The 25,440-nt window shown below is 47.3% G+C and overlaps 1 protein-coding gene across 6 annotated transcripts in view; it reads right to left on the reverse strand.

Moving 5' to 3' along the window:
- Nucleotides 1-10,014: 10,014 nt before the first annotated feature.
- Nucleotides 10,015-25,440, reverse strand: part of ZNF219 (zinc finger protein 219) — a 584,109-nt gene continuing 568,683 nt past the window's right edge. For all 6 annotated transcript variants that reach the window (XM_069633700.1, XM_069633701.1, XM_069633705.1 and 3 more), the window contains exon 5: nucleotides 10,015-13,592. In XM_069633700.1, coding sequence (XP_069489801.1) covers nucleotides 12,361-13,592 — 1,232 coding nt within the window. In that variant the 3' untranslated portion in view covers nucleotides 10,015-12,360. The remainder of the gene's footprint in view (nucleotides 13,593-25,440) is intronic.

Genomic DNA, 25,440 nt, shown 5'->3' on the forward strand with positions numbered 1-25,440 from the left:
CAGATCAGAAACGAAACTGATACTGATTTTTTCTTTACCGAGGATTCCCAGCCTGACGACGGGGAATATTCATGAGCATGTGAATCCATGCCAGACCCCATGCTGGAGAACGAGGGACCAACGATGAGATGCAGTTGAGGTGTCTAGGTGGAACCAGAGCAGCAAGTAGATCCTGGATACCTATTGTCCCAGTAGGTATCCAGGACTTAATTCCAAAATAAGAGTCGGCAGTATACACAAGATATCCAGTGACAGAGCATGCTTCCGGTTGACTGGGGGGCAGGCATTGGTTGATGTGGCAGCAGGAAAAGGAGCTGCGCGTGGTGGCTGCATGAATGGAAGTCGTTCCAGTGGTGGCAACAACAAAAGCGCTTACTCAGCCTCATCGTCTCAAGACACCTTCCGGGCCTTCAAAATGACTGTCTATAACATCTTCTAAGAGGTCCTTCAGAGGTACCAGGGAAGGAACAGAAACAGAAGAAGGAAAGTAAGAGCCAATGTGAACAAAGGCGTTTTTCAAAATGCAGGAGAGCTGGAAGAAGTGGACAGAGCCCGTGGTCAGATGGTAAGGTGTAGAAACAGCAAATATGTTGTCGCCGACTAAATGGTTACTTTGTTGACTGAGGATTATTAGCCATGGTTGATATCTTGGTCGTCAACAGAATGGTAGACGAAGACTTTGTTGACGAAGTCGCTGACAAGACCGTCAATGGCGTGGTGGACAAGGACATCGACTGAGCAGATAGACTTGCTATGCTCATGAGTCAACAAAGTCAATGAGACAGATCGTAGGTATCATGGACGTATGTGCTGTGGACGCGCAAGGCTTCGAAAGAGCAGATGACAAAGCTGTTACCACGGTCTTCGTAGACCCAGGCTGCTTATGTGAGGACTTTGGTATGTCGACTACCTTTTCCGGGGCTTTTTTTCCACAGGAAGCCTCCTGGTTGAATCTCAACCTCCTAGAAGAGTATGCGCCTGGGGTCTGCTGTGGTGGAACAAAGCATGGCTCTGAACGGGAGCAGAGACTGGGGCCACAGTCCTCATCAAGGCAAGTCACTAACGTCTTATGCCAGTCATTCAGACTTTTGTTCGAGAAGGAGTGGCAGATGGAGCGCGAGTTGACGTGGTGTGGTGGGTATAGGCAGTAGATGCACCCGGTATGCTGGTCCTAAACACATGTTTTTTCAGTACCAATTGGAACATGCCTTAGAATCATCCATGGTGCGGGGAGGAGCCACTCTACACAGGTCTCTAACCTGAGGCGGCAAAACACCCCCAAGCAGGAATGTACGATTTTCCCAAACACCACAATAGTAGTAGTAGTAGAAGTATTTTGTATAGCACCTTTATCCCATTAACAAGCTTGGGTGGGAACACCCTCAGGGGACTGAAGTTCAAGGTGTGGGAAATTGTGTGGAGGCTAGAATGTGTGCGCGCATTCTGCCAAGCTATGGCGTTATGAGTGCTGGCCGGGCTCCAAATAGCTACCCATGAAGTCAGGCACATGGATGGGTGCCGAATGGAGGGAACCTGTGACAGCAGGAGAGAATCATTAAGTGTCCAGCAAGACCAAATTTGTCATCACTGCATTCTGATGGAAAACAGGTTGTGAGCAGTGTTTAAACCTGTTGGAGCGTTATGCGACTAGTAATAACACATGTTTCGTTACAGTCATTGCTGCATTTCTACTGCATGCAGGTGGGTAGCTGTGCCTGTGGCCGAGGTTAAATGCAGGGGTGTGTGCATACGTATCTTGAGGCTCAGAGAGAGCCGTGTCTTTAAAGTAGTTGATTGCTTGGGTCATCTGTAAATGCTGCGTTCTCTAGTTGGATCATAACATGCCAATACATCTAAACATAAAAAGACAGGTTGTCGTCCTCAAATTTAGGATTCCAATTGTAAGTACATTCTGAGTGCCTTATCAGAAATCTCCATAAATCTTTGACAGCAGACAAGCCAACAGTATGGGTCCTCTAGGTGTGTAGCCAAGGTGGGGTGTAATGGATGGAAACAGTACTTATTACATGCCCTTAGCAGCTATCGTAATACATTCCTTAAGTATGTAGACCGTAGAATGAGAACTTTTGAAGCCTCCCAACACTTGAACTTGCGATAAGAAAATCTGAAGAGGGCCATCAGGGGTGAACTCTGCCTACCGGCCATGGGGCAAGTTCACCCACAACGACTTTAAGAGAACACTACTGAGAAAGTATTCCAAATTCAAATTAAATTTGCTTTAATTATACAATGATTACCAGCCTATTCAAAGAGCATGTTAATCTATGAAAGATCCAATGCTGCAGAATCAAAATTGCACAGGCTTACAAAAAGAATAAAACATTTGAAAAAAAAGAAAAAGGGAATTACAAAGCACATTCATGTAGTTGGGTCCAAAATGTGCATAACTGAAGGTGGATTGCTGGAAGGTTTTGAATTAACGAGAACCACCGACAATTCTCTGGGACAGCCCTTCAAAGCATTAATGTTCAGTCTGCAATGTCAGTACAGCAGGAGAAAGACCATATGTAAAAATCAGGCATGGTCCTACCCGAAGGGGGCAATCCAGTTCAAACTGCTATGTCACTTGCATTATGCATGCAGCAGCATGGCATTGATATTTTAACAATATACCAGACGAGGTAAGGGGCCAGATACTCAGAGAAAGATTATTTACAAGTAGCAGACACATTTTTATTTATTTATTTTGCACTGAAGCCCACAGGCATCAGGGTGCAACAAATACACAGAACAAAACGAGGAGACGGAACAGGAGGAAACAGATCACTCAAATAAGTGTTTTCAATCATCTCTTGGAGGGGAGGCTTTTTCTTGTCGCAGGTCTAGTGGAATGGAGTTCTATATCAGTGCTGTTTGGGCAGTGAAAGACCAACTGTTCAATCTCATATGGAACAAGTTACTTACCTGTAACTGTTGTTCTCCAGCATGGGTCTGGCATGGATTCACGTGCTCATGGGGTCTGGCATGGATTCACATGCTCATGAATATTCCCCGTCAGGCCGGGAATCCTCGGTATAGAAAAAAAACAGTATCAGTTTAGTTTCTGATCTGTCTTTCTCAGTAGTAACCAATCACTGGTCTCTGGGTCATACTGCCCCCAGCCAATTACTGCCCTCTCCCTAAGCCCTGCCCCTGGCAGCCATCCTCAGATTTGGTAGCACGTGAAGTGGCAGTATGACCAAGTGAAGAGCCGCAGAGGGGTAGGCGGGAGGGTTTGCATGTGAATCCATGCTGGATAACAACAGTTACAGGTAAGTAACTTGTTCCTTCTCCAGCATGGGGTCTGGCATGGATTCACATGCTCATGAATATAAGAATACATAGCAGTATACACATGCACAACCACGGGAGGTGGCAAAAGGCTCAACATCAAGCAATACAACAACTCAACATTAAGCAATTCTTACCTCCTCACCAGGCTCACCTTAGGCGAACAGGTTGCGCAGCACTGCCTTGCCGACTCTGGACTCCTTCCCTGGAATCCCGGTCAACACAGTGGAATCTCGTGAAGGTGTGCGTCGACCTCCACGTAGCAGCCCTGCAGATGTCGAGCAGGGGCACACCAGACAGGAACGCCGTAGTAGCAGCGATCGCTCTGGTCGAATGGGCGTTTGGACGGCCTGGCAACAGTCGGTTTGCCAACCGGTGACAGTGCATGATGCAGCCGGAGAGCCATCTGGAAATGGAAGTCTTCGAGAGAGCCTTCCCTTGATTCACAGGTCCAAAGTTCACAAACAGCTGTGATGTCTTCCGAAAACTCTTCGTGCGGTCCACGTAGAACTTCAGAGCTCTAGCTACATCCAGCGAGTGCAGAGTCCTCTCAGCCGGCGACGAAGGAGACGGGAAGAAAACTGGCAACACCAAGGGCTCGTTGAGGTGGAAGTCCGACGGCACCCTGGGCATGAAGGAGGGGTGCGTCCACAGCACCACCCTCGTGTTGTGAAAAGTCAAGTATGGAGGCTTGCAAGACAGGGCCTGGATCTCTTCCACTCGTCGTGCAGAGGTGATGGCCACGAGGAATACTGCGTGTTTTGTGGGAATATGTCGGAGCGGACCATGAAGGACCGTCATCTGCGTCTCGCCAACTGGCTGGAAGGGAAGAGCCCGTCAGGCGAGAAAAAGAAGAAGTCCGAGCGGTCTTCTAAGACCTTTGAGGGCGCCCCGGCGACGGGGGCCCAACAGAAGGCCAAGCACCGCGAGTCCGCTGGCACCGGGAGCGCCGAACGGTCGGGCTCTACGGTTGCCAGGCAGGGCGCATCCTCCCTGGCGCCATCAACCACGAGCCAACGCTCGCGCGCAAGACGCACTGTTTCTGGGAGCGAAACTCGACACAGTGGCGCTTCTGGCCTCTCCGTCTGAGGAAAGGACGAGGGCCATCTTGGGCAAGGTGAAGTGCGCCTGTTGGGCAACGGCGTGTGCCTTAGACGGCGTGGATGGCTCAAGGCACGCGCCAGTTGGACAACGGCGTGTGCCTTAGACGGCGTGGATGGCTCAAGGCAACAGACTTCCGGCAGGACGTGCAGACCAGAGATTTGGACATGCCGTTCGACGTGAGCAACCTGTTTGGGAAAACAGTGGACGATTCCCTACAAGCCATGAAGACGGACACAGAGACGGCCCGGGCTCTTGGTGTTCTCCAGCAACGACGGCCGCCCTTTCGGAGCACCAGAGGCAAGCAGGGTGCCTCCAAAGGTTCCGGCGGCGGATATTCCACCTACCGTCAAGCGGCCCGTTCGTTGTCACAGGAAGCCTACAGGGGACGAGGCAAGTCGGGCGGACCCCGCCGTCGTCGCCAGGGAGGACAAGGTGGCAAAGCCTCGTCGAAGCAGGACTGAACCGGCCGTGGGATCGGGCCCCCACCGAAGCATCCCGGTGGGAGGCCGGCTGGCGAACTTCGTCAGCATGTGGGAGTCCATTTCCACCGACCATTGGGTGCTGGACGCCCTGGCCCAGGGTCATGTGCTCGAGTTTCTAAAGTGCCCGCGTGTCCCCCCCGTGGTGTGGGATGTTTTTACCCATGCATCCGAGCCTTACCACAAAAACTGTGCCTTACTGGCATTGAAAACATCATGATGGCCAGAACTTCCCAGAAAATGCACAGGGAAATGCATGAAGAATAGGCTGCCACCCATTTTTGCCTATGTTGTGAGCATAGGAGGGCACTGCCTAAAACCACCATTGGGCTACAAACACAGTAGCCTGAAACCATTGGGAATGGCAATGCTGATTGCAAAAAAAAGCAACTCAGAACTGTGGGGAATTCATTTTCTTAATCCCAAAAATGGTTGCATTACCAGTACTCACCACTATCAGAAAGCCGGCATTTTAAAACCACCAGACTTTTGTGTAAAACTGAACAAATGAAACAAAACCAGACCAAGGAAAGACTTGCTAAGAGGTGGATACAATGTAAAACTATATTCTGAAATGACTTGAAGGAAGTAATTATTTAATGTATACGTAAAAATTGTCAGTTTGATTTGAATGTAGAAAACTGGGAACAAAAAGTGACATTTAGCTGAAACCTTGCTTAATGAAACTGGATTCTACCTGACAACTACCCCCGACAGGAGTTGAAATTGGATCAGCAGCTGTGTTCCCTGCCAGCCCTGGCTGCATCCTGACGTCACATGGCCCTGCAGATTGAAAGGGGAGTGGCAGCTGGGGACAACAGGGAGTTGAACAAAGGCCTGTCCTGGACTCAGGCAAATGTTATATTGGGGGCGTCGTAAAAGTGGCTTCCTCTTAGGGGAAACTGGGAGGGGCAGTGCCTCTGCTAGCAGCTGAGCTTGGGGGAAGTGGATAAACCAGTTATTCCACCCTGTGATGTGGGAAGCCACACCCCTTTTTGACCAGAGCATGATTTTAAAAAGATAGATAACTCATAGTGTGGACTTGTCAGAATTATATAAGTAATATCATTATTTTTTTGATTTTTCTGTGAACATTTTAAGAGGCGTTAGGACCCTGTGGTGTATTCTGGGGTGTTGCTAGCGGAAAATAGGGTCTCACTCCAAATGTATGCATGTTAAAAATCTGACACTATCATCTTTAACCCATATCCCTGGTGCACATTTGTGTAAAATCTGGAAAGGTTTAGAGGTCGTTATCTGGATGAAAAGGGGAGAATTCTGTCATCAGTGGACACGACATCGTACAAAGACAGGGATCGGATGTTTGGTGCTACAGAAAATATGTTAACTGGACCTATAATATTAGAAAAATGGTGCATAGATAAATATGTATTTGGGTCAGAAATAGATGTGTGCAATCTGACAAGGGGAGGTTCCTCTGACCATAAAACCTACAGCATCACTCCGACTCACATTTCCTTCCCCCAATCATGGGAGAGGGGAGAATTGGGCCAATGACAAGTGAGAGGGGCAGGTTTAGTTATGACCAACGCACACACCCACTTTCCATAACACATAAAAAGAGACTGCTGGGACAGGTAGATTCAGTCAATTCCATTTGCTGCGGAGCATGCTGACCGACGACTTCACATCCAGAGATCCAACACTTAGACTTCCAAGCTAAACAGAGACTACAGAACTTTGAACCAAGAAGGCCCACTGCAAGCAAATGTATTTGTCAGCAGGCCTCAAAATCATTTGCAAACTCTTCCACAGCCGGGCGAGCGGTCTGAATTCTTTTGCCAAGAACTCTTGCCAGTACCCAGAAAGCAGTGTTACATCCAGAATCCACTTGATCCGGACCGGAAAGCAGAGCAGTATCCGGAACCAGAGGCCGCTGAATCCAGAGAGGCTAAACCAGCAGAGCAGAGCTGACCCAGAATGCTGTGAGCAGAACCAGTGACCCAGATCGCTGTGAAGTGCCGAGACCAGAACGGGATTCCAGTCCAAAACCTGACCAGATCCGTGGCGAGGCCCATTCCTGCACAAAATATATTGTGAGTACCTAGCAGAACTGTGCAGAACCAATCTCTTAGTTAAAATAATGTAATCCAAACTATTTTAACCTAAGTAGAACTGCCTCCTAGAAATCGTGTCATCTGTCATTTTTAAAGCTGCACAACTGTCACCTGTCAATTCTGCAGCTGCAAGCTGTCACCTGTCATTTGAGTTTACTTTAAATCCGAAAAACTACCTTTATTTAATTGTCCGTATCTCTGGAACCGTTTGGGCTAGGAACGAAATTTAACTTTCATCTGAAAGCTTAGAATCTAAGCTTTCCAACAATCCTACTTGCTACTCCTTATACTTTTGCCGTAATCGTGATTCACGCACTTGCGAATTTTGCCGCGATTTGCGATTTGGCCTGATTTCTTTACCTGTAAAAAGATAGCAGCTTTTTGCTTTCCTGTGCTAAAATTCGTTTGTCTCTTAATAACTCAGAGCATTGCTAAAGAGAGCCTGAAATAATACCAAAACACATCTTCCACTCACCCTGAATCTCTAGAGGGAATAAAAATCAGTTGACAAATTTTCCCATCCATTGCCATCACATTTAAAAGCATTTTGGGCCTGTGTTTCAAACTCCTACCTGTTTCCTCTAAGCTTGCTGGGGGGCGGAACTGAATTTCGTATCGTCTTTGATTGCATTCCTGAGAACTGTGTGCCCCTCTTTCCATCTCCTTCCATTTCTTACATTACATAGGGGAGGGGGTGAATTGCCAGAGAAAAAGTGATTATCTTATCTTTTGCTAAAATCATATCAAGTATTTCTGTACTGCATTTTATTCCTCATTGCTTTTCCCTTGAAATCATAAAAGTATTTTTGCTACTTTATCCATCCTATACTAACTCCTCATTGATTGTAAAGAAGTGTGCTAGTGCCAGATTACCCATTGTTGATCAACATCATATGTCTAAGTGTACTATCAGATATTAATTTATTATAAAGTGTGATATATACATATTGTTTAAATTCTCAAATAAACCTTTTAATTTGCAAAATAAACCTACTTCTTGGCTCAGTGGGGTCAGGGGGATTCTAAGAGGGGGGTGTTATACAAGGGTGGTCATCCAGAGTACTGAACTGGACATAAAGATATATCAATAAGGGTTTCCATTCAGTATCCCAGACTAGGCATTGACTTGGCTGTAGTGTTGAATTGAATCCTCTTACAGTGGCCAGGAAGGAACATCACGTCCCTCAACTTCTCTTGGAGGTAAAGGCGATGCTCAAGAAAGGCGCCATCGAGCTCGTCCCAAAGAGGCTTCGGGGCTCCGGAGTTTACTCAAGATACTTCCTCGTGAAGAAGACAGGAGGATGGCATCCCATCCTGGACCTATGACGAATAAACAAATTCGTCTGGTGAAAGAATTCATGAAGGGACTGTTCAGATCGTTCCCGTCGGTGAAGGCTCCAGCCCTGGCGTGGGAGCTCAACGTGGTGCTGACCAAACTCATGGGACCTCCGTTCGAGCCTCTGCACTCAGCTCTGTTGAAGTTCTTGTCGTGGAAAACAGCGTTTCTTGTGGCCATCACCTCCGCACGACGGGTGGTAGAGATCCAGGCCCTTTCCTGCAAGCCCCCGTACTTGCCTTTTCACAACACAAGGGTAGTGCTCAGGACGCATCCCTCCTTCATGCCCAAGGTGCCGTCGGACTTCCACCTCAACGAACCCTTGGTGTTGCCAGTTTTCTTCCCGTCGCCGGCTGAAAGGACTTTGCACTCGCTGGATGTGGCTAGAGCGCTGAAGTTCTACGTGGACCGCACAAAGTTTTCGGAAGACGTCACAACTTTTTGTGAACTTTGGACCTGTCAATCAGGGGAAGGCTCTCTCAAAGGCTTCCATTACCAGATGGCTCTCCGGCTGTATCATGTACTGTCATCGGTTGGCAAACCAACCTCTGCCTGGCCGTCCGAGAGCCCATTTCACCAGAGCGATCGCAGCTACCACGGCGTTCCTATCTGGTGTGTCCCTGCTGGACATCTGCAGGGCTGCTACGTGCAGGTCGACGCACACCTTCACGAAATTCTACTGCGTCGACCGGGATTCCAGGGAGGAGTCCAGGGTCGCCAAGCAGTGCTGCGCAACCTGTTCGCCTAAGGTGAGCCTGGTGAGAAGGTAAGACATGCTTAATGTTGAGTTGTTGCATTGCTTAATGTTGAGCCTGTTGCCACCTCCCGTGGTTGTGCATGTGTGTACTGCTATGTATTCTTTTATTCATGAGCATGTGAATCCATGCCAGACCCCAGGCTGGAGAAGGAACAAGTTACTTACCTGTAACTGTTGTTCTCCAGCATGGGTATGGCATTGATTCACATGCGAACCCTCCCGCCTAGCCCTCTGCGGCTCTTCACTTGGTTATACTGCCACTTCACGTGCTACCAAATCTGAAGATGGCTGCCAGAGGCGGGGCTTAGGGAGATGGCAGTCATTGGCTGTGGTCAGTATGACGCAGAGATCAGTGATTGGTTACTACTACGAGAGACAGATCAGAAACAAAACTGATACCTATTTTTCTTTACCGAGGATTCCCAGCCTGACGACGGGGAATATTCATGAGCATGTGAATCCATGCCAGACCCCATGCTGGAGAATAGTAATTTTAGGCAATTTCACCAGTACCAACAGCGACATATGTGAAAACTGAAAACCAAGTGTGAATTTCTGGTCCGGTGTCCTTTCTATCAACATTGGAATAGGAGGGAGCATGTTGATCCATACACCTAAATGAAAAGGAATAAAATCGAAGAAGTGAACACAGGGAAAACAAGCAAAGGGGTGGGCTGGGGGTTTGAAAACGTGGATGGCAAGAGGGAAAACCCGAAAGAGTTCCTCATCACGTAAAGCTGAATTTAGGCTTGCAACGCACCTCGGCTTAGGATCTGTGCTTAATGTTTTTTTTATGAGACATTTCTACAAATAAATTGACAATATACATAAACATACAATTCTGGCAATCTCTTAGGTGACATTTTAGTGAGTCAACACTGAACACCACCATTATTCCTAAAAAAACTGATCAATAAATCAATGAAACAAATCCCTTGCATTTTCCAGAAACTTAAGACAAGAGGCAGATTTCCTAATGTCAGTTTTTTTTTCCTTTATTTTTTAACAATTTATTTTTTCCTACAAGAAAGAATAAAAAAAAATATAAAATTCTACAAGTCCTGGACCTGAAATTGCACTAAATTTCTTTTCTCTCAACAGAATTAACGGCTCCAAATATTTTACATCTAGACGAAACACCCAGAATGGTTTCTCTTATATCCTTTTTTTGTCTCTTAATATTAACGTCTGTACCAAAAATAGTAAAATCTACAATGGGGACGAGATGAAAAAAATAACAGTGTTAAACGGCGATAATGTCGATTCCAAAGCTCAGAGCGAGCGGGGGAAACGGAATTATCAAAAATAAAACTCTGAAGATTGCTACGAAAATGACGTTAGTGACTGCTGCAAACTGGATCAGTAGTGATGCTTTGCGCCCATAAACTTGTGCACTCAGGAAGGGCAGTTTTCCTGTTACACAGTGCACAAGATAAATTCACCCAAAGCTGTGCTAGAGCCCATACGTGGAGCACAAGTGAGGGTGGATACCAGAATGAGCCCTGCCCCATTCCTTGGTCTTACCTAAGCATTTCTCCTAAAAGATCTGAATGTGGATCACTGAGTCGGCTGGATTAGTCGAACAATAAGTATTCTGATCTTCCCTGTGGAAACTGTGGTAAGAACATATTTTGACATTCTGTTTGGGCCTGCTCTTCTCCTCCACTACACAGGGTCACAACAGATGGCTATTAGAATACAAGCAGGCTAGACAACAAGAGAGAAGATAACATTTGAGGAATGTTTTTCTAAACAGATCTGTGAACTGCTTTCAAACACTGGCACCAAAGTTACTGTAGTGTATTCCAGTGTCATTTGTGGGTGCTATAATCATCAGAGGATTTTATGGGTAGAAACAACTCTTTCCTTAAGGAACAGCCTTCACCTTTTGAGAGAAAATATGGGCCCTGAAGGTCTGAACATTAAAGTCCCTCCTTTGAATCTCTTATTTATTTCCTACAGTTCTCCTCCCATCACTCTGCCCCTACCAGTAAATGGTACACGGTTGGTCACCTAGACTCCTTGTCCTAACCTACATGGGGTTACCTAACCATAGCCACCTCTTAACCCATGTTTAAGGATATCCAATGCATCTTCTCCCTTCATGCATGCCCCTATAATTCACCCACCCATGTAAATAAAGAAAAAATGCTGCTGTGCAATTTCTGAAAATATCACCCTAAAAAGTCTCTCTAACTTTTAGTCCCTCTAAATGAATGCTACGAGGAGTTCCTTCAAAACCAATAAACCATCCTACCAATCTCCATTACTCAGCTTCTGTATGAGGGATGCTACAGTGATAGTTACATTTGCCCCTCATAATGCTCTCAGCTATACCTAGAGCTAAGGTTACAAGTGTCTTGCTGCATTGTCTTCCTCCATTTGTATTTGGGCCCTATCTCTCGCTCTACAATGAAGTCTAAATCGTCATCCCGGCTGTCCTGTTCTCCAACAATGACCCTCACCCCCCCCCCTTGAAGACTTCTACTTTTTAGAATGGTATTCTAAAAATTGCATGACTCTGCCACCATTAATACAGACGCTGGTGTTATTTCATCTAAATTGGCCTCAGCCTCAATCCCCTTCTCTAGGTGGATGGAACAAAGGGTAGCTGTGTTCACAAGTAACCCCTACAGAGCTCTCCATCTAGCCCTCTCTGCGCCTCTATGTAGATCCTTCACATATGTGCATTGCCTGAAGTTCTTATGCAAATCCTTAGGCCATATGCATGTTACACCGCATCATTCTACCAGTTCACAGAGGTGTTCATATAGTTCTCTCTCCCCTCTCCTGAAGGATGTTATGTCTGCTTTATTACTGTGCCCTGTACTTTGTGTACCTCACAGGGGAATATCGTCACCCATCGCTCTGGATCTCGTTCACTGACCCTGCTTTGTTGCATTTTGGGATGTCTGATGTGATCCACTGGCACTCACCAATCTTTGCAGCCATTAATCACACCTCCAGATTTACAAACCCTGATTCTAATGAGCTTCAAACAGGTGTTAGTTATCACAGAAATCCTAGACTACGTGACCCTCACTTGGACAGCAATGCCCCCCCCCTACCTCCCAGCCTCTCTCAGCTCTGACCATGTGCGATGTCGTACACTGCCTGAAGCGACTGGATGCACAGGAGGCACTGTGGCCAGTCTGCAGACTGCACAGTACGTTTATGGAAGGCCTTGGGCTGGTTTCCCCAGAAAAGAACCTTCTCTCTCTCTCATAAACTCCGTTACTCACAGTGAAACCCGCCCGCTCTCTGAGCCAGTGTCCTCTTGATGTTCGCTTGCTCCCACACAGTGGTTCAGCTTCATTACCGCGTCCCACATAGTGTTCCTGCCTCCTCCTCCTCCTCCTCCTCCTCCTCCACTTCCTCATCTTCCTCCTCCGAGGTCTCACCACTACAGTTCTCCCCATTCTGTGTGTTTAGTGTTGCATCTTCACTAGGTGCCACCATGCTGTTCAGTGGAAAGGATTCATTGTCACTGAGTGTTGTGATACATGCAGCATTGGCTGCCTGTCCAGGATACCCGCTCTCTTCATCTTCATCATCATCATAATCATCATTCTCATCCTCTTCAAGGCTTGGACTGTGGTCTTCTTCCTCCTCCATCCTACAAGATTCTGTGTCAGCCCCCTCAGATAGAGAACCAGCCCTAGCATCACCCATTGGTTCTGGGTCTGAAGCTAGACTTTCAGGTGAGGTAAGCGCTGGCTCTGGATGGACCAGAGTGCGATAAAACTGGTTAGGACTTGGCGCAATGGTGAAGCCAGAACCATGGCCAAACGCACTCAAGTTCCTTGAGGCACGACCACCACGCTCCTTCCGTCGTGACTTCCTGCTGTGGTGCACCTGCTGGTGTAGCATCATCAGCTCCCCAGAAGAGGTAGCAAAAGGACAGAAAAGGCATCGATGCAGTGTGCCCTCCTCCCCGGAATCCTCCAGTGAGGGCCTACGCGACAAGTCTAGCGGCTCAAAGTCTGGCTTACCATTGGCTAGCACACGGTTTGTGCTGCTTGGCTTTCTGCGAGAGGTGCGGGGTCGCTCAACTGGTACCCTCTGCTGCTCATGACCATCCGGGGCATCTTCTATGCTCTTCTCTGTGGGTATGCTGGCAGTACTTGTGCCACCTTCGTTCTTTTCTGTGACTGTGTGAGCTGGGTAGGAGAGAAGGGAAGGATGCAACTGTAAGTCACTCCCCGACAGGCTTTGGAAGACTTTTGCCAAGTCAGAAAGGGAGTGCACAGGCTCACTACGTTCCTTGGGGTTCTTGACCTTACTTGGGTATCCACCAGCTGGTTGTGCTGCAATGTGGGCAGCAGCCCAGTGCTGGGGTAGATAAACATTGCGATATCGACCAGCTTGCACAAGTAGGTTCTGCTGAAAGGAGCCGGAGGTCTTTGCACTACCCTGTCCACGGGCTGTGCGCTCCAAGGCATTGGCAGCATTCTTCTGCTCACGGTGGTGGCGCTGCAAGTGATACTTGAGGGATCCAGACTGGGTGCCTGCGTAGTCACAGTGTGGGCATTTGTAGGGTCGCTCACCTGAAAGAGGGAGACAAAAGAGAAAGGTTAAGAGATGGAAATGGTACAACCTTTGGCAAGGAGAGTACTCAGTAAGTGTGGTGCTACACAGGACACATGAAACCATGTAACTGTACGCAGGACCGATTAGGCACCATGCTATGTATTGATTTAGAATAGAAAACATTGGTGGATAAAAACTTTTCAGTCCTCATTTGTATAATTTTATTTTGACATTTCATAGCTTATTACTCTTTGGAGAGGTGGGAAGGTGCTCTGCATACTTCCTTTTTAAATTGTATTTTTTACTCTAATTTCTATTTATTGGAGTACTCCCCTTAATTCCTTTTACTGCGAGTTGTTACCCACTGCTTACCTGAAAGTGGTACCACCAAAACAGTCACCCCTTAAACTTACTGGATTGATTTTTCCAACCCTGATGTGTCTGTAGTTTGTTTGTGCTTGTTAAAATCGTTTGTTAGGTAAAATACAGTATTATTAACAGGGGTCAAGTCGTCCTTAAAATAAAGTGGGGTAGACTCATTAACAAACAGAGAGGAGAGTGGGCACCACAGAGTGTTCGAACTGTTCAAAATGTTCAAGTAGGTATAAAGTCAGAATTAAATGTTCAAAGAAATTCATCCAGTTAAGGAGGAGCTGGCTGTGACAAGTCTGGAGACACCCGGACTTATGGTTATAACACAAGCTAGAGACCTAGTAATAGTACTGGGTCACACAACTGCTCTCATTTGGGCCCACCTTGGGCACGCAATTATTTCTGCTTCAGGACAATGTATTCTGGTATCCATAGTGTACCATACGTCTCAAAAATAGAGAGACGAGTCTGTTTGGTTTATATCAAAATGATGATTTATCCAAAGTAATTCAAATGTAAAGCTATCACTAATAATCCTTAGTGAGGAAGCAGTTGCCACAATCCATATGTAATAGACTAAATAAGCCAATGCATTTCGGAAAACATTTACTTCATCCGGGCAAGTCTAGTTATACAAGTAATAAATGTAAACATGTATCATAATGCGTTCACATCACGGTCAAAATAAAATCAAGCACACATTAATGAAAAGAATAAAAAAAGAAGAACATACCAATCAGTAGATGTTTCGTAATGGATAAATATAGAAGACAAAAAAAGAAAAGCACAATGAATGGTTTGTTATGTAAGCGAGTGAAACCAAGACGAATCAGGCGTGGTTTTACCTCATAGGTGTGGCCAATGGTGAAAAACAGAACGTCCAACGTTCATGCCCACTTAGCAGTGGGTCGTAGATAACGTTATTAGTGGAGGAATGGAGTGAATCCACTCGTATTCACAAAGGAGCAGATCTGCAGGTCATAAAAAATCTAATCAGATGCCGTGTCTTTAGAAGCATTAATGTGTAGCAAGGGGAAAGCGTTGTGGTCAGATTCTCACCTTGCAGCACACGGAGCGAGCAGATCCTCTTTCGTGCAGCTGCAGGGCAGTGTCTCATACTGCCGTGTGGAGCCGTTGCCTAGACGACGGCTCTTTTGTTAGGCACGTGACCGCCTTGCATCTGTAAGATGCAGGTGGTTACGAACAACGATGTAAAACCGGCCATGGCCAGCATAAATCAACAAAATAGACATTTATGGGACATAACATGTTAGTGCCCGATATTGTAATCCCTTGAGGATATTGACATTGCAAGCCCACCATAGTAGATCCTGAGCAACTGCGCTTGGGGCTTGCAGAAGATCCGGCATACTCCCAGAGAACTGGGACCACTGAGTTCTGAAGACCCATTGAAGAGTTCTCATCCTCAGTCGAGCCTGTGGCACCAGAAAAATGCAGGATGCCATGAGGCTGAGCAACCTCAGAAAATCGAAGGCCGGTAGATGTTGGGCATTCTGGAACTTTGTTACCATCTGCAGTATGAGGAGAGCTCTCACCTCGGGAGGCGAGGCTTTGCCCGAGTAAGTATCCAAGACTGCTCCGATAAACTGGAGCTCTTGGGATGGTATCATGTGAGACTTCTTGAAATTGAGGGAGAGCCCAGTTTGTGAAGGAAGTAACAGGTGATCGACAGATGTTCCTGAGCTTGTTCGGGAGAACGCGCTCTGATCAACTAATCATCCAGGTAGGGGTAGATGTGAATCTCCCCCCTCTCCTGAGACTAGCTGCCACAACTGCCATCAGTTTGGTGAAAACCCTCGAGCGGAGGTTAGCCCGAATGGCAGAACTCGAAACTGATAGTGAGAACCTCTGACTGCGAACCTCAAGTACTTTCTGTGCTTGGGATGGATTGGCACATGAAAGTAAGCATCCTGAAGGTCAAATGATACCAACCAGTCCTGAAGCTGAAGAGCCTGAAGGATTTGAGAAAGGGTCGGCATCTTGAACTTGTCTTTCCTGAGGAACTTGTCAAGTTTCCTAGGTCCAACATGGGTCTCAATGCTTCGTCCTTCTTTGGAATGAGAAAGTAAGGGGAGTACCAACCATTGTTCCTCTCCGCTACAGGTACATGTCCTATTGCACCTTTCTCTAGCAGGGTTAAAATTTCATGCAACAGGAGCGGATCTGGAATTTTGACAGAGTTGGTTCCCGGTGGATGGCCTTTTTAGGAAGGGAAGGCGGGCAGTAACCTTGAGCTACTGTCTCCAGTGCCCAAGCATCTGAATTAATGCCTCGCCATTCTTTCAGATGCTCAGAGATTCTGCCTCCCACCAGGGTTTTGTGTGATAAGGCCTTAGTGATTTGGAGGCGGCTGCAGGAGCGCCTGAGGGTAAAGGTGCCGTTCCTGAGGCTGGTTTTGCACTTTTTCCTCGTTCGCCACGAGCGACATTTCTATCGTCTCTCTGAATGGCCTGTCCTCTTCCTCTACCAAAAGAGGAGAAGTACCGAAAAGAACGACCTCTCCAGGAAGATGAGCCCGAATAAGGTTTCTCAGGCTGTCACATGGAGGCCCTAAGAGATTTAGCCGCCGCTTTTGATGTCTGTAGTTTTTCTAAGCTTTCATCGGCTTTACTACCAAACAGCCTCAAGCCATCAATAGCATGTTTAGTAGCCTGCCAGCACGTCTGGTGCAAACCCCGACTTCAACAATGCAAATCTGCCTAGCACTGTGCTTGCAGCCATGGATCTGCTGATACTATCAGCAGTATCAAGTCCAGACTGGAGACCTTCCCCCATTGCCTCCTTTCCGTCTTTGACAATATTCAGGAAGCCTTCTCTTTCCTCGCCAACCAGAATATGTTAGCCACCGCTGAAATGCAGTCCCACAGGGTATGGGTGAACCTGGCCAGGGTACAGGTGACATTAGTTGACTTGAGAGCCATGCTACCCGAGGTAAAGACCTTACAGGCCCAAGCATCCACCTTCTTATCCCCTCTATCCGGGGGAATAAATGGATAGGCTGTTTGTCTTGATGAAGTTGCAGCTTAAATAACCACTTTCTGGAGTAGGGTGCCCACTTAAATAATCAGGGTCAGAACTAGAAGTTGTATACTTCTTCGGAAAATTACTGTTGACTGCAGCAATTGTATCAGGAACTTCCCTGTTTTTTTCTACCATTCTCAGAAGTGCTCTATGGAAGGGGAGAACTGGGCCCTTCTGGGGTCCCTGGTCAAGTAGATCAGTCATATCATCCTGATCAAATGTGGGTGAGGCTCTGCCCCAGCCCATGTATTCAACAACCCTATTCATTAGACTCCTGTACCCTGAGAATCTGCATGTTCTGAAGGGTCAGGTTTTGGAAACTCTAGCTCAGGTGACGCATCAATGCCACTAGCAGAGTGAAGGGTGTCACAGGTCTCATTTTCGATTTTGGATCGATTAATTCTTCTGGGACCTCTCTGGTACCATATTGTACTCCAAAAGGAAAAGCTTCTTCAGAGACACATTCTTCAAATATAGAAGACAGACTTAAAGAAGCTTGACTTGGGTAAAGGAGTAAATCTCCTTTCCTGTACTTGAGTTTGGGTCGAAGGAATCTTCGATGGTATAGAAGGAGTCTTCAAAGACACCGATGAAGTCTTCGACAAATGTGTCGAAAAACACCTTTGGCTTCGATGTTGAAGCCGTCGGCGCCGATGGTGTCGATGAACTCATCAAGGGCTTCAACGACTTATGTTTTTTAGTCGGTCTCAGGGAAACACTCGATTCTCGATGAATCTTCGACGATTTGACATTGACTCGAGACTTTGGACGTTCGCCTTTAGTACTGGATTTCTCCACAGTAGTTCCTGACTTCCCTGTGTCGTCCAAAGGAGCGACCAGAGTCTGGCTCTTTTGAGGCTTGAGGGGGTCGAGGCCGCATTCTCAAAGACCTTCATCTTCCTTGTAAATTCATCCCATTTTCTTGGGGAATCCGACTTAGTCGGGCATCGTACCAATTCGGTAGACGTATCAGAAGAAGAGGAGGAGGGAAATCTATGTCTCCTCTTAACCTTCTTTGAAGAGGAAGGTGAAGAGGGTCTCGATTTACTGTGTGATTGAGACCTCTTGGAATGTTTACGGCGATCCGATTCTTTCGAATTGCTCGATTTCCTATGTTTTTTTGACGAGGCCTTCGCGGAGGCCTTGGAAGCTTCCCGCCCCACCGCCAGTTTACCTTTCCTCTCACGAAGGGCCTTCTCCGTCATCGACTGACAGGATCCACAGTTGCTGGTTCGATGGTCTGAACCTAGGCACCAAAGACAAACGTAGTGAGGATCTGTAATCGACATCTTCGATCCGCAGTCGATACATTTTTTTAACCCCGTCTTGGGAGTAGAAGAGGACATTTTCTAAAGAAAATGTCAAAGTGCGCCGTTCGAGAGCGAGGCAATCGGAAAAACAGAACTGAAGCCAATGGGCCGGCACAAGCTACTTCTACTAATGGTGACGTAGACACGGTACAGAGCCCGTCGAGGGACATCGACGCCACGCCCTCGTGCACAGCGCCCTCGGCCGAGAATTATTTTTTTTAAGATGAGGAATACGTGGGAGGACACAATCCATTTGAAATGGAGTTACAGGTAAGGAACTACTCTCTTCTCCAGCATTGGATCTTTCATGGATTCACATGCTGTGAACAGACTTTGTAGCAGTAGAAATGATTGGAGGTGTAAATTAGGCAAACCAGAAGAAAAACCTTTAGTAAATAGGACATTAAGCAAAAGCATAAAACTTCAAGGTAAAAAACAGGAGCAAACCCCAGAAGCTGCAGGACGTAGCTTACTGGAACAGGTGTTGGAGGACAGTTTGTCCCATTTATACATCTTCAGCATGTTGTTGATGCAGGCAGTAGTGCCTGGCAAAAGTGTGGGGCACTGCCCATGTTGCCGCCTGGCAAATGTCTCTTATTGGTACGCCCGCCCATAGAGCTGCTGATGCTGCCGTGGACCTTGTGGAATGAGTTTTGGGAGCCAATTGTAATGGTCTGTTGGGCTTTGTGTGGCAGGAGGATATAGTCAAAACCACCCATTGTGAGATACCCTGCTTTGAAATAGGCCTACCTTTATTGGAAGGGACAAAAGCACGAGGAGCTGATTGGAGAATCTGAACGATCTTGTTCGGTCCAAGTAGTACTTTAAAGCTCTCAACATCCAGAGAATGCAGAGCCTTTTCGGCCGTAATAGAAGCTTTAGGAAAAAGGTTTGGAAGAGTGAATGTAGCATTTTAATAAAAATCCGATGGAATCTTTGGAATGAAATGTGGGTTCATAGAGAGAACCACCTTGTCCCAAATGAAGCGCAGATAAGGAGGATCGCTGACTAAAGCCTGCAGTTCTGATACTCTCCTCGAAGACGTGATGGCCACCAGAAAAAATATCTTCCATGTGAGAAATTTGATGTCAGCCATTGACATAGGCTGGAAAGGAGGTTTCATGAGGGCCATTAAGACTCCAAACGGGGGAAAACCTTTTCCTTGGGGGGAAGGTTCAGAAAAGACCCTTCAGGAAATGCTTTATTCTGTAACTGTAAAGCAGGGTAGATGTTCTTTTCCGTGTGAATCTTGATATTGCTGGTAGGTGAACCTGGATGGAAGACACTGCTAAACATTCTTTCGTGACTGAAACAAAATAAGGAAGTAGTTGCTGAGGTGTTATGCTTAATGGCTGTAGGTTAGATTGCTGCGTACACCAAGCGCAAAACCGTTTCCACTTACGGCTATAAGATGTGTTGGTGGATGGAGCTCTTTGCAGCCTCCAAGATGTGGTGACAGTCTTGAGGTATGTTTAGATTTCCGAACTCTGATTGGTCAGGAGCCATGCAGCCAATTTGAGGGGACCTGAGTTGTGATGCCATACCATTCTCTTGTCTGAGATAGGCAATCCGGCTGGTCCTAGATGAAGCGGATCGTCCACCACCAAGTGAAGCAGGTCAGAGAACCAGGTCTGCCTGGGCCAGAAAGGGGCCACTAGGATGATCTTGCAGGGGACTGAATCATTTGTACTGTTTTCCTAATGAGAGGAAAGGAGGGGGGGGGGGGGGGGGGAGTAACGTGTTGGCAAACATCCTTGTCCAAGGAAAGGAGAATACATCCCCCCGGGAGTCCGGATGAGGGATCCTGTGGCAAACTGCTGGCACGGCTTGTTTTCGGGGGAAGGCCCCATTTCACAAAGATCTTTGCCGCCTGGGAGCTGTTCAGTTGACACTCGTGTTTCAGGGAGGAGTCCCTGCTGAGGGAATCTGCCTGTACGTTCTGTATCCCTGGTAGATGGAAAGCCAGGATCTGAATCTTGTGCTGGATGGCCCAGTGCCAGATGGTTTCTGCTTCCTGGAATAGGATTTCTGAGCGTGCCCCCCTCCCTGCTTCCGCAGGTAAGAACATTATGGTTGTGTGGTCGGTGAGAACTGCACCACCGAGCCCTTGAGGGGGGAGAAAGGATTTGAGAGCCCAATGTACTGCCCTCAACTCTAGGACGTTGATATGTAGCGAGGATTCTGCGGCCTTTGACTTGGAAGTGGTCCAGATGAGCACCCTGTTTAGAAAGATTCCCATGTATGTGAAGTTTTCCCTCCAGTTGTGTGCCCCACAACATTTTGCTGCTATTTAAACACCATGGTGTATTTACTAAAAAAGCTCTGTTGAGGGTATTCATAATACCTCTTCTTTGAGGTCAGTACTTCAATATTATTTATCCTATTCTAGGTCCTCGACATGGTTTCAATCTTTGGTGTTAATGCAAATTCAAGCAAGATTTCCAAGAGCAATACATAATTTAAGAAATTTTGATATAATTCATAGACAAATTCCTTTTAGATCGCAACATGATCATGCCTATGAGGTAAATTGCAAAAATAAAGTTCTTTTGAGTAACCATATTGAAAGCAAGGATGAAAGACCACATTCCACCATAAGTGCTGCAACAGGAACTGAAGAGGCAAGTTTAAAATGTAGCCCAATATTTTCCCTTCTATCCCATCAAGCCAGCTAGCATGCCTAAAAGGAAGAACAGAAAGCATTATACCAAGCCTGTTATACGGCCTAACGCAGTATATTTCCACCAGACCCTCACTGTTATGATCCCCCTTGTTGGCAATAAAATACTTCACTGCTTCCCAGTTTTTCCAAATCTTTGTAATGATTTGCTCGCCATAGAATCATACAGGGGGATTTCATTTGATGGAAAAGCCCAAGTAAGTGTAGTTTTCAACCACTTCTAGGTTGATATTATTAATGTTCCAGAGTTTTTCTGAGGCACAGTATTTTGTTTTTAGAATGTTAATTTTCATAGACTTTTCCGTTGCATACTTGGCGAGAGCATTTATTGAGTGTTGCAAGCTAATCAGTGTCAAATCAAACTAGATGGTATTGTCTGCGTACGCCAGCCAAGGGGCTGCAACGCCATTGATTGTGGGAGTTGGTTGGGGGGGAGGGGAGAGGCACCAGGAGTTGTGGGTAGGGTTGATGTCATGTCAGCCACGTACAAATTAAATAAGTGGGGCCAGAACACAGCCCTGTTTAAGACCTCTATTCTGTGCACATATAATCAGTAAAATCCCCAGCTTGTCTAATACGAACTGTAACTGAAGTGTCTGTAAAAAGCATGTTAAGAAGCAGAAGGTAGGGGTTGATGCCCCATAGTTCGAGCTTCTCCAATAACTGAAAAGCTTTACGGTAGTCCACATAGCAGCAAAAAAGATTTTTAGAGCGAGAATTGGGATCGGATATCAAAATACTGTATCGCACTAATGTTGTGTAGAGTGCTGTGGCCCTTTCTAAAATCAGTCGACGATATTGTCCGTGTCATCACCCAATGAAGCATCTTTTTGTATAAGTGAATGGGTGGTTTCATCCGTCTGCGCATAATGTGGGTCAAAATACAAATGAATGATCTAGTATTTCCATAATGTAGCCTGAACCGATTTGGTTCATTGGAAAAGGAAACCAAATGAAATGTGTCAAAATGTTACCAAAGAACAAGTTACTCTTACCTGGTAACGTTCTTTCGATGGGATGGTCCGATGACGTATTCCATATCTATGACAGTAATCACCACAGCTGTGCTGCTTCGGGAAAGGCGTCTGCGTCGATGACGTCGATATGCTGTCCGAGGGCCTCCGTCGAGCCGACGTCACTGGATGTTATAAGTAGGACGCACGACGCCCGTAACCTCAGTTGTAGTTTTCCCCCCCAAGAAAGTGTGGCACCAAACACTGCCAGTATGACCACAGAAAGCCTTGCGGAAACGTAAGCTGCAATCCATAAGAAATTGTGAAGCGGGGCAGGTAGGGAGGAAGCGATATGGAATACGTCGTCAGACCATCCCATCGAAAGAACGTTACCAGTTATGAATAACTTGTTCTTCGAGATGATTGGGTCCTCCGACGTATTCCATATCTATGTCAGACTCCCAAAGCAGTACCAACGTATGGAGGAGGGAAAAGCATTTAGAAAATAGAAATTTAGAATGCCCAATCAAATTGCAGAGTAAAGGACCGCCTTGCCAAAGGCCAGATCCTGCCCATGGATAGAATCGAGGGAGTAGTGACATACTAAAGTATGGACCGAAGCCCAAGTGGCTGCATCACAGATGTTACGAATAGGAACACCCCTCTGCAGGCAGTAGAGGTAGCCATACCCTTAGTAGAATGGGTCCGTAAGCCTACCGGATTGTCCTTACCCGCCAACCGGTAACATTCAGAAATTGCCAAGATAATCCATCTAGACAAAAGATTGCTTAGTCACAGCTTGTCCCAGAGGCCTTCCAGCGTAACCAATAAAGAGCGGATCGTCCACTCTGACCGGGGACATGCGAGAAATGTAGAAACTTAAAGCTCTCCTAGGATCCAAACTATGGAGCCTCTCCTCTTCCTTACCAGGATGTGGAGGAGGATAAAATGGCGGAATAAAAACCTTCTGGCTCAAATGAAAGTCCTACACCACCTTCGGAAGAAACGAAGGACAAACTCGAAGGACAACCCTGTCCTTATGAAACACAGTGATGGGTGGCTTAACTGAAAGTGCCTGCAACTCACTCTGCGAGTGAAAGTGAAACGCAGTTTTAAGTGTTAACAGCCTCAAAGGACAAGAATGTAAAGGCTCAAACGGAGCACCCATTAGGAATTTCAGAACAACGTTCAAATCCCAACCAGGCAAACACCTTAGTGAGTCCTTTGAGAAACTGAGAAAAGGAATTTTAAAATAAGAACACTCCCTCAGATGAGCGCTTAAATATAGACAGCACCACCAGGTAACCTTTAACAGTGCCCACTTGCAGGCCCCTGTAGGCCAACGAAAGCAAAAAAGACAGAACTACAGGAATGTCACATGAAAAAGGATACACATTCTTAACCCTGCACGAGTCGTAGAACTTTCTCCAACGGCAAAGGTACAGGGACTTCGTTGCTGGCCGTCTGGCCGAAAGCAACACCTCCATCACGTCTTCAGGGAGGTCCCAATCCTTATACATCAACCTTTCAGAAGCCAAGCGTGAAGGTTGAGGGATCTGACCTCTGGATGGAGAACCTGACCCCCCTCCCATGAGAGCAAGTCGTCTCGGTAGGGAAGACGACGTGGAGGGCAGATGGACAAGTCGAGAAGGTACGTGTACCACGCCCTCCGAGCCCAAGCTGTCAATGAGGATCATCCGTGAACCGAACCTCCGTAACCTCTGCAGCACTTGCGGGATGACGGGGGCTGGAGGAAACGCGTACAGCAGTGGGAAGGACCACTCCAACATGCTCCTTTTGGAGGAAATTCCCGCGAGCAGAACCTTCCGCACTTTCGGTTGACACTGGAGGTGAAGAGATCCACCTGAGGGGTCCCCCAAAGGGAGAAGATCTCCAGGAGAATCTCCTGAGCCAGCTCCCACTCGTGAGAGATCACGCTCTGCCTGCTCAGAGCATCCGCCGTCTCGTTTTCGTCTACGGCCAGATGAAATGCAGAGAACGAAATTTCCTGCTGGATGGCCCAGAACCGGAGCTGCATCGCCTCCCTGCTCAGAGCGAGTGACTCTGCCCCCCCCCTTTATGTTGAGGTAGTGCATGGCCACTGTGTTGTCCGTCAGAATAAGGACATTCTTTCCTCGCAGTCGGCAGAAAAGCCTTCAGGGCAAGCCTGACGGCCCTCAGCTCCAACAGATTGATATGGAGTCTGGACTCTGATGGAGACCAACGAACGCTGACTGTCAACTCGTTGGCATGAGCTCCCCATCCTGTGAGGGATGCGTCCGTCACGATCGTCACCTCTGGCCAGGGTAGCCAAAATGGAGCCCCCCTCATCAAATTGCCTTCGACGGCCCACCACAGAAGATCCTGGGCGACCGAGGGTGGCACCTAATTGGGGTCCGACATCCTGCCGGAGGGCTGACCACTGCATCTTGAGAGCCCATTGCAGAGATCTCATCCGTAACCTGGCCTCTGGCACCAGAAGAATGCAGGATGCCATGAGGCCGAGCAACCTCAAGAACTCGAACGCTGGGAGTCTCTGGGCGTGTTGAAACTTGTGCACCGTCTGCTGAATGTGATGAGCCCTCACCTCGGGAGGAAAACACTGCCCCAGGGAAGTTTCGAGCACTGCTCCGATGTACTGGAGCCGCTGGGTTGGCGTCAAATGGGACTTCTTTAAGTTGAGGGAGAAGCCCAGCCTGTGAAGGGAGTGGCAGGTGACGGACAGAAGATCCAGGACTTGCTCGGGAGAGTGTGTGCCCTGATCAACCAATCGTCCAGGTAGGGGTAGACGTGAATCCCCCCTTTCCTGAGATACGCTACCACCACCACCATGAGCTTGGTGAATACCCTTGGGGCGGAGGTCAATCCGAACGGCAGGACCCGAAACTGAAAGTGCGAGTCGCCAACCGCGAACCTCAGGTACTTCTTGTGCTTTGGATGGATCGGCACCTGAAAATAAGCATCCTTGAGATCGAGAGACACCAAACAGTCCTGAAGTTGAAGGGCCTGGAGGACTTGAGAAAGAGTAACCATCTTGAACCTGTCCTTCTTGAGGAGCTTGTTCAAACCGCGCAAGTCCATGATGGGTCTCAATCCCCCGTCTTTATTCGAAATCAATAAATAAGGGGAATACCATCCCTTGTTCCTCCCCGCTACAGGCACCAGTTCTATGGTGCCTTTCTCCAGCAGGGATTGTATTTCCTGTGCAAGGAGCAGGTCCGGACTCTTCAAAGAGAGATTCCCTGGTGGACTGTCGTGAGGCCTCTGCCGGAAAGGAAGACAGTAGCCGTGGGCTATGATCTCCAGCACCCACACATCTGAAGTAATGGCACGACACTATACAAAATGATGCACCAGCCTTCCCTCAACCGGTGAACCATGGGACATGGCCTCATGACTGAGCTGAAGCGGCTGCGGCAGTGCTTGAGGGCAAAGAGGCAACTGCCCGAGCGGCCTTGGCACCTTGAGTACCCCGTTTTCCACTTCTGGCACGCCTATGGTGGCCCCT

The sequence above is a fragment of the Ambystoma mexicanum genome, chromosome 13 (genome assembly GCF_040938575.1).
Source record: "Ambystoma mexicanum isolate Mex_15411 chromosome 13, UKY_AmexF1_1, whole genome shotgun sequence".
Classification (NCBI taxonomy): Eukaryota; Metazoa; Chordata; class Amphibia; order Caudata; family Ambystomatidae; genus Ambystoma; species Ambystoma mexicanum.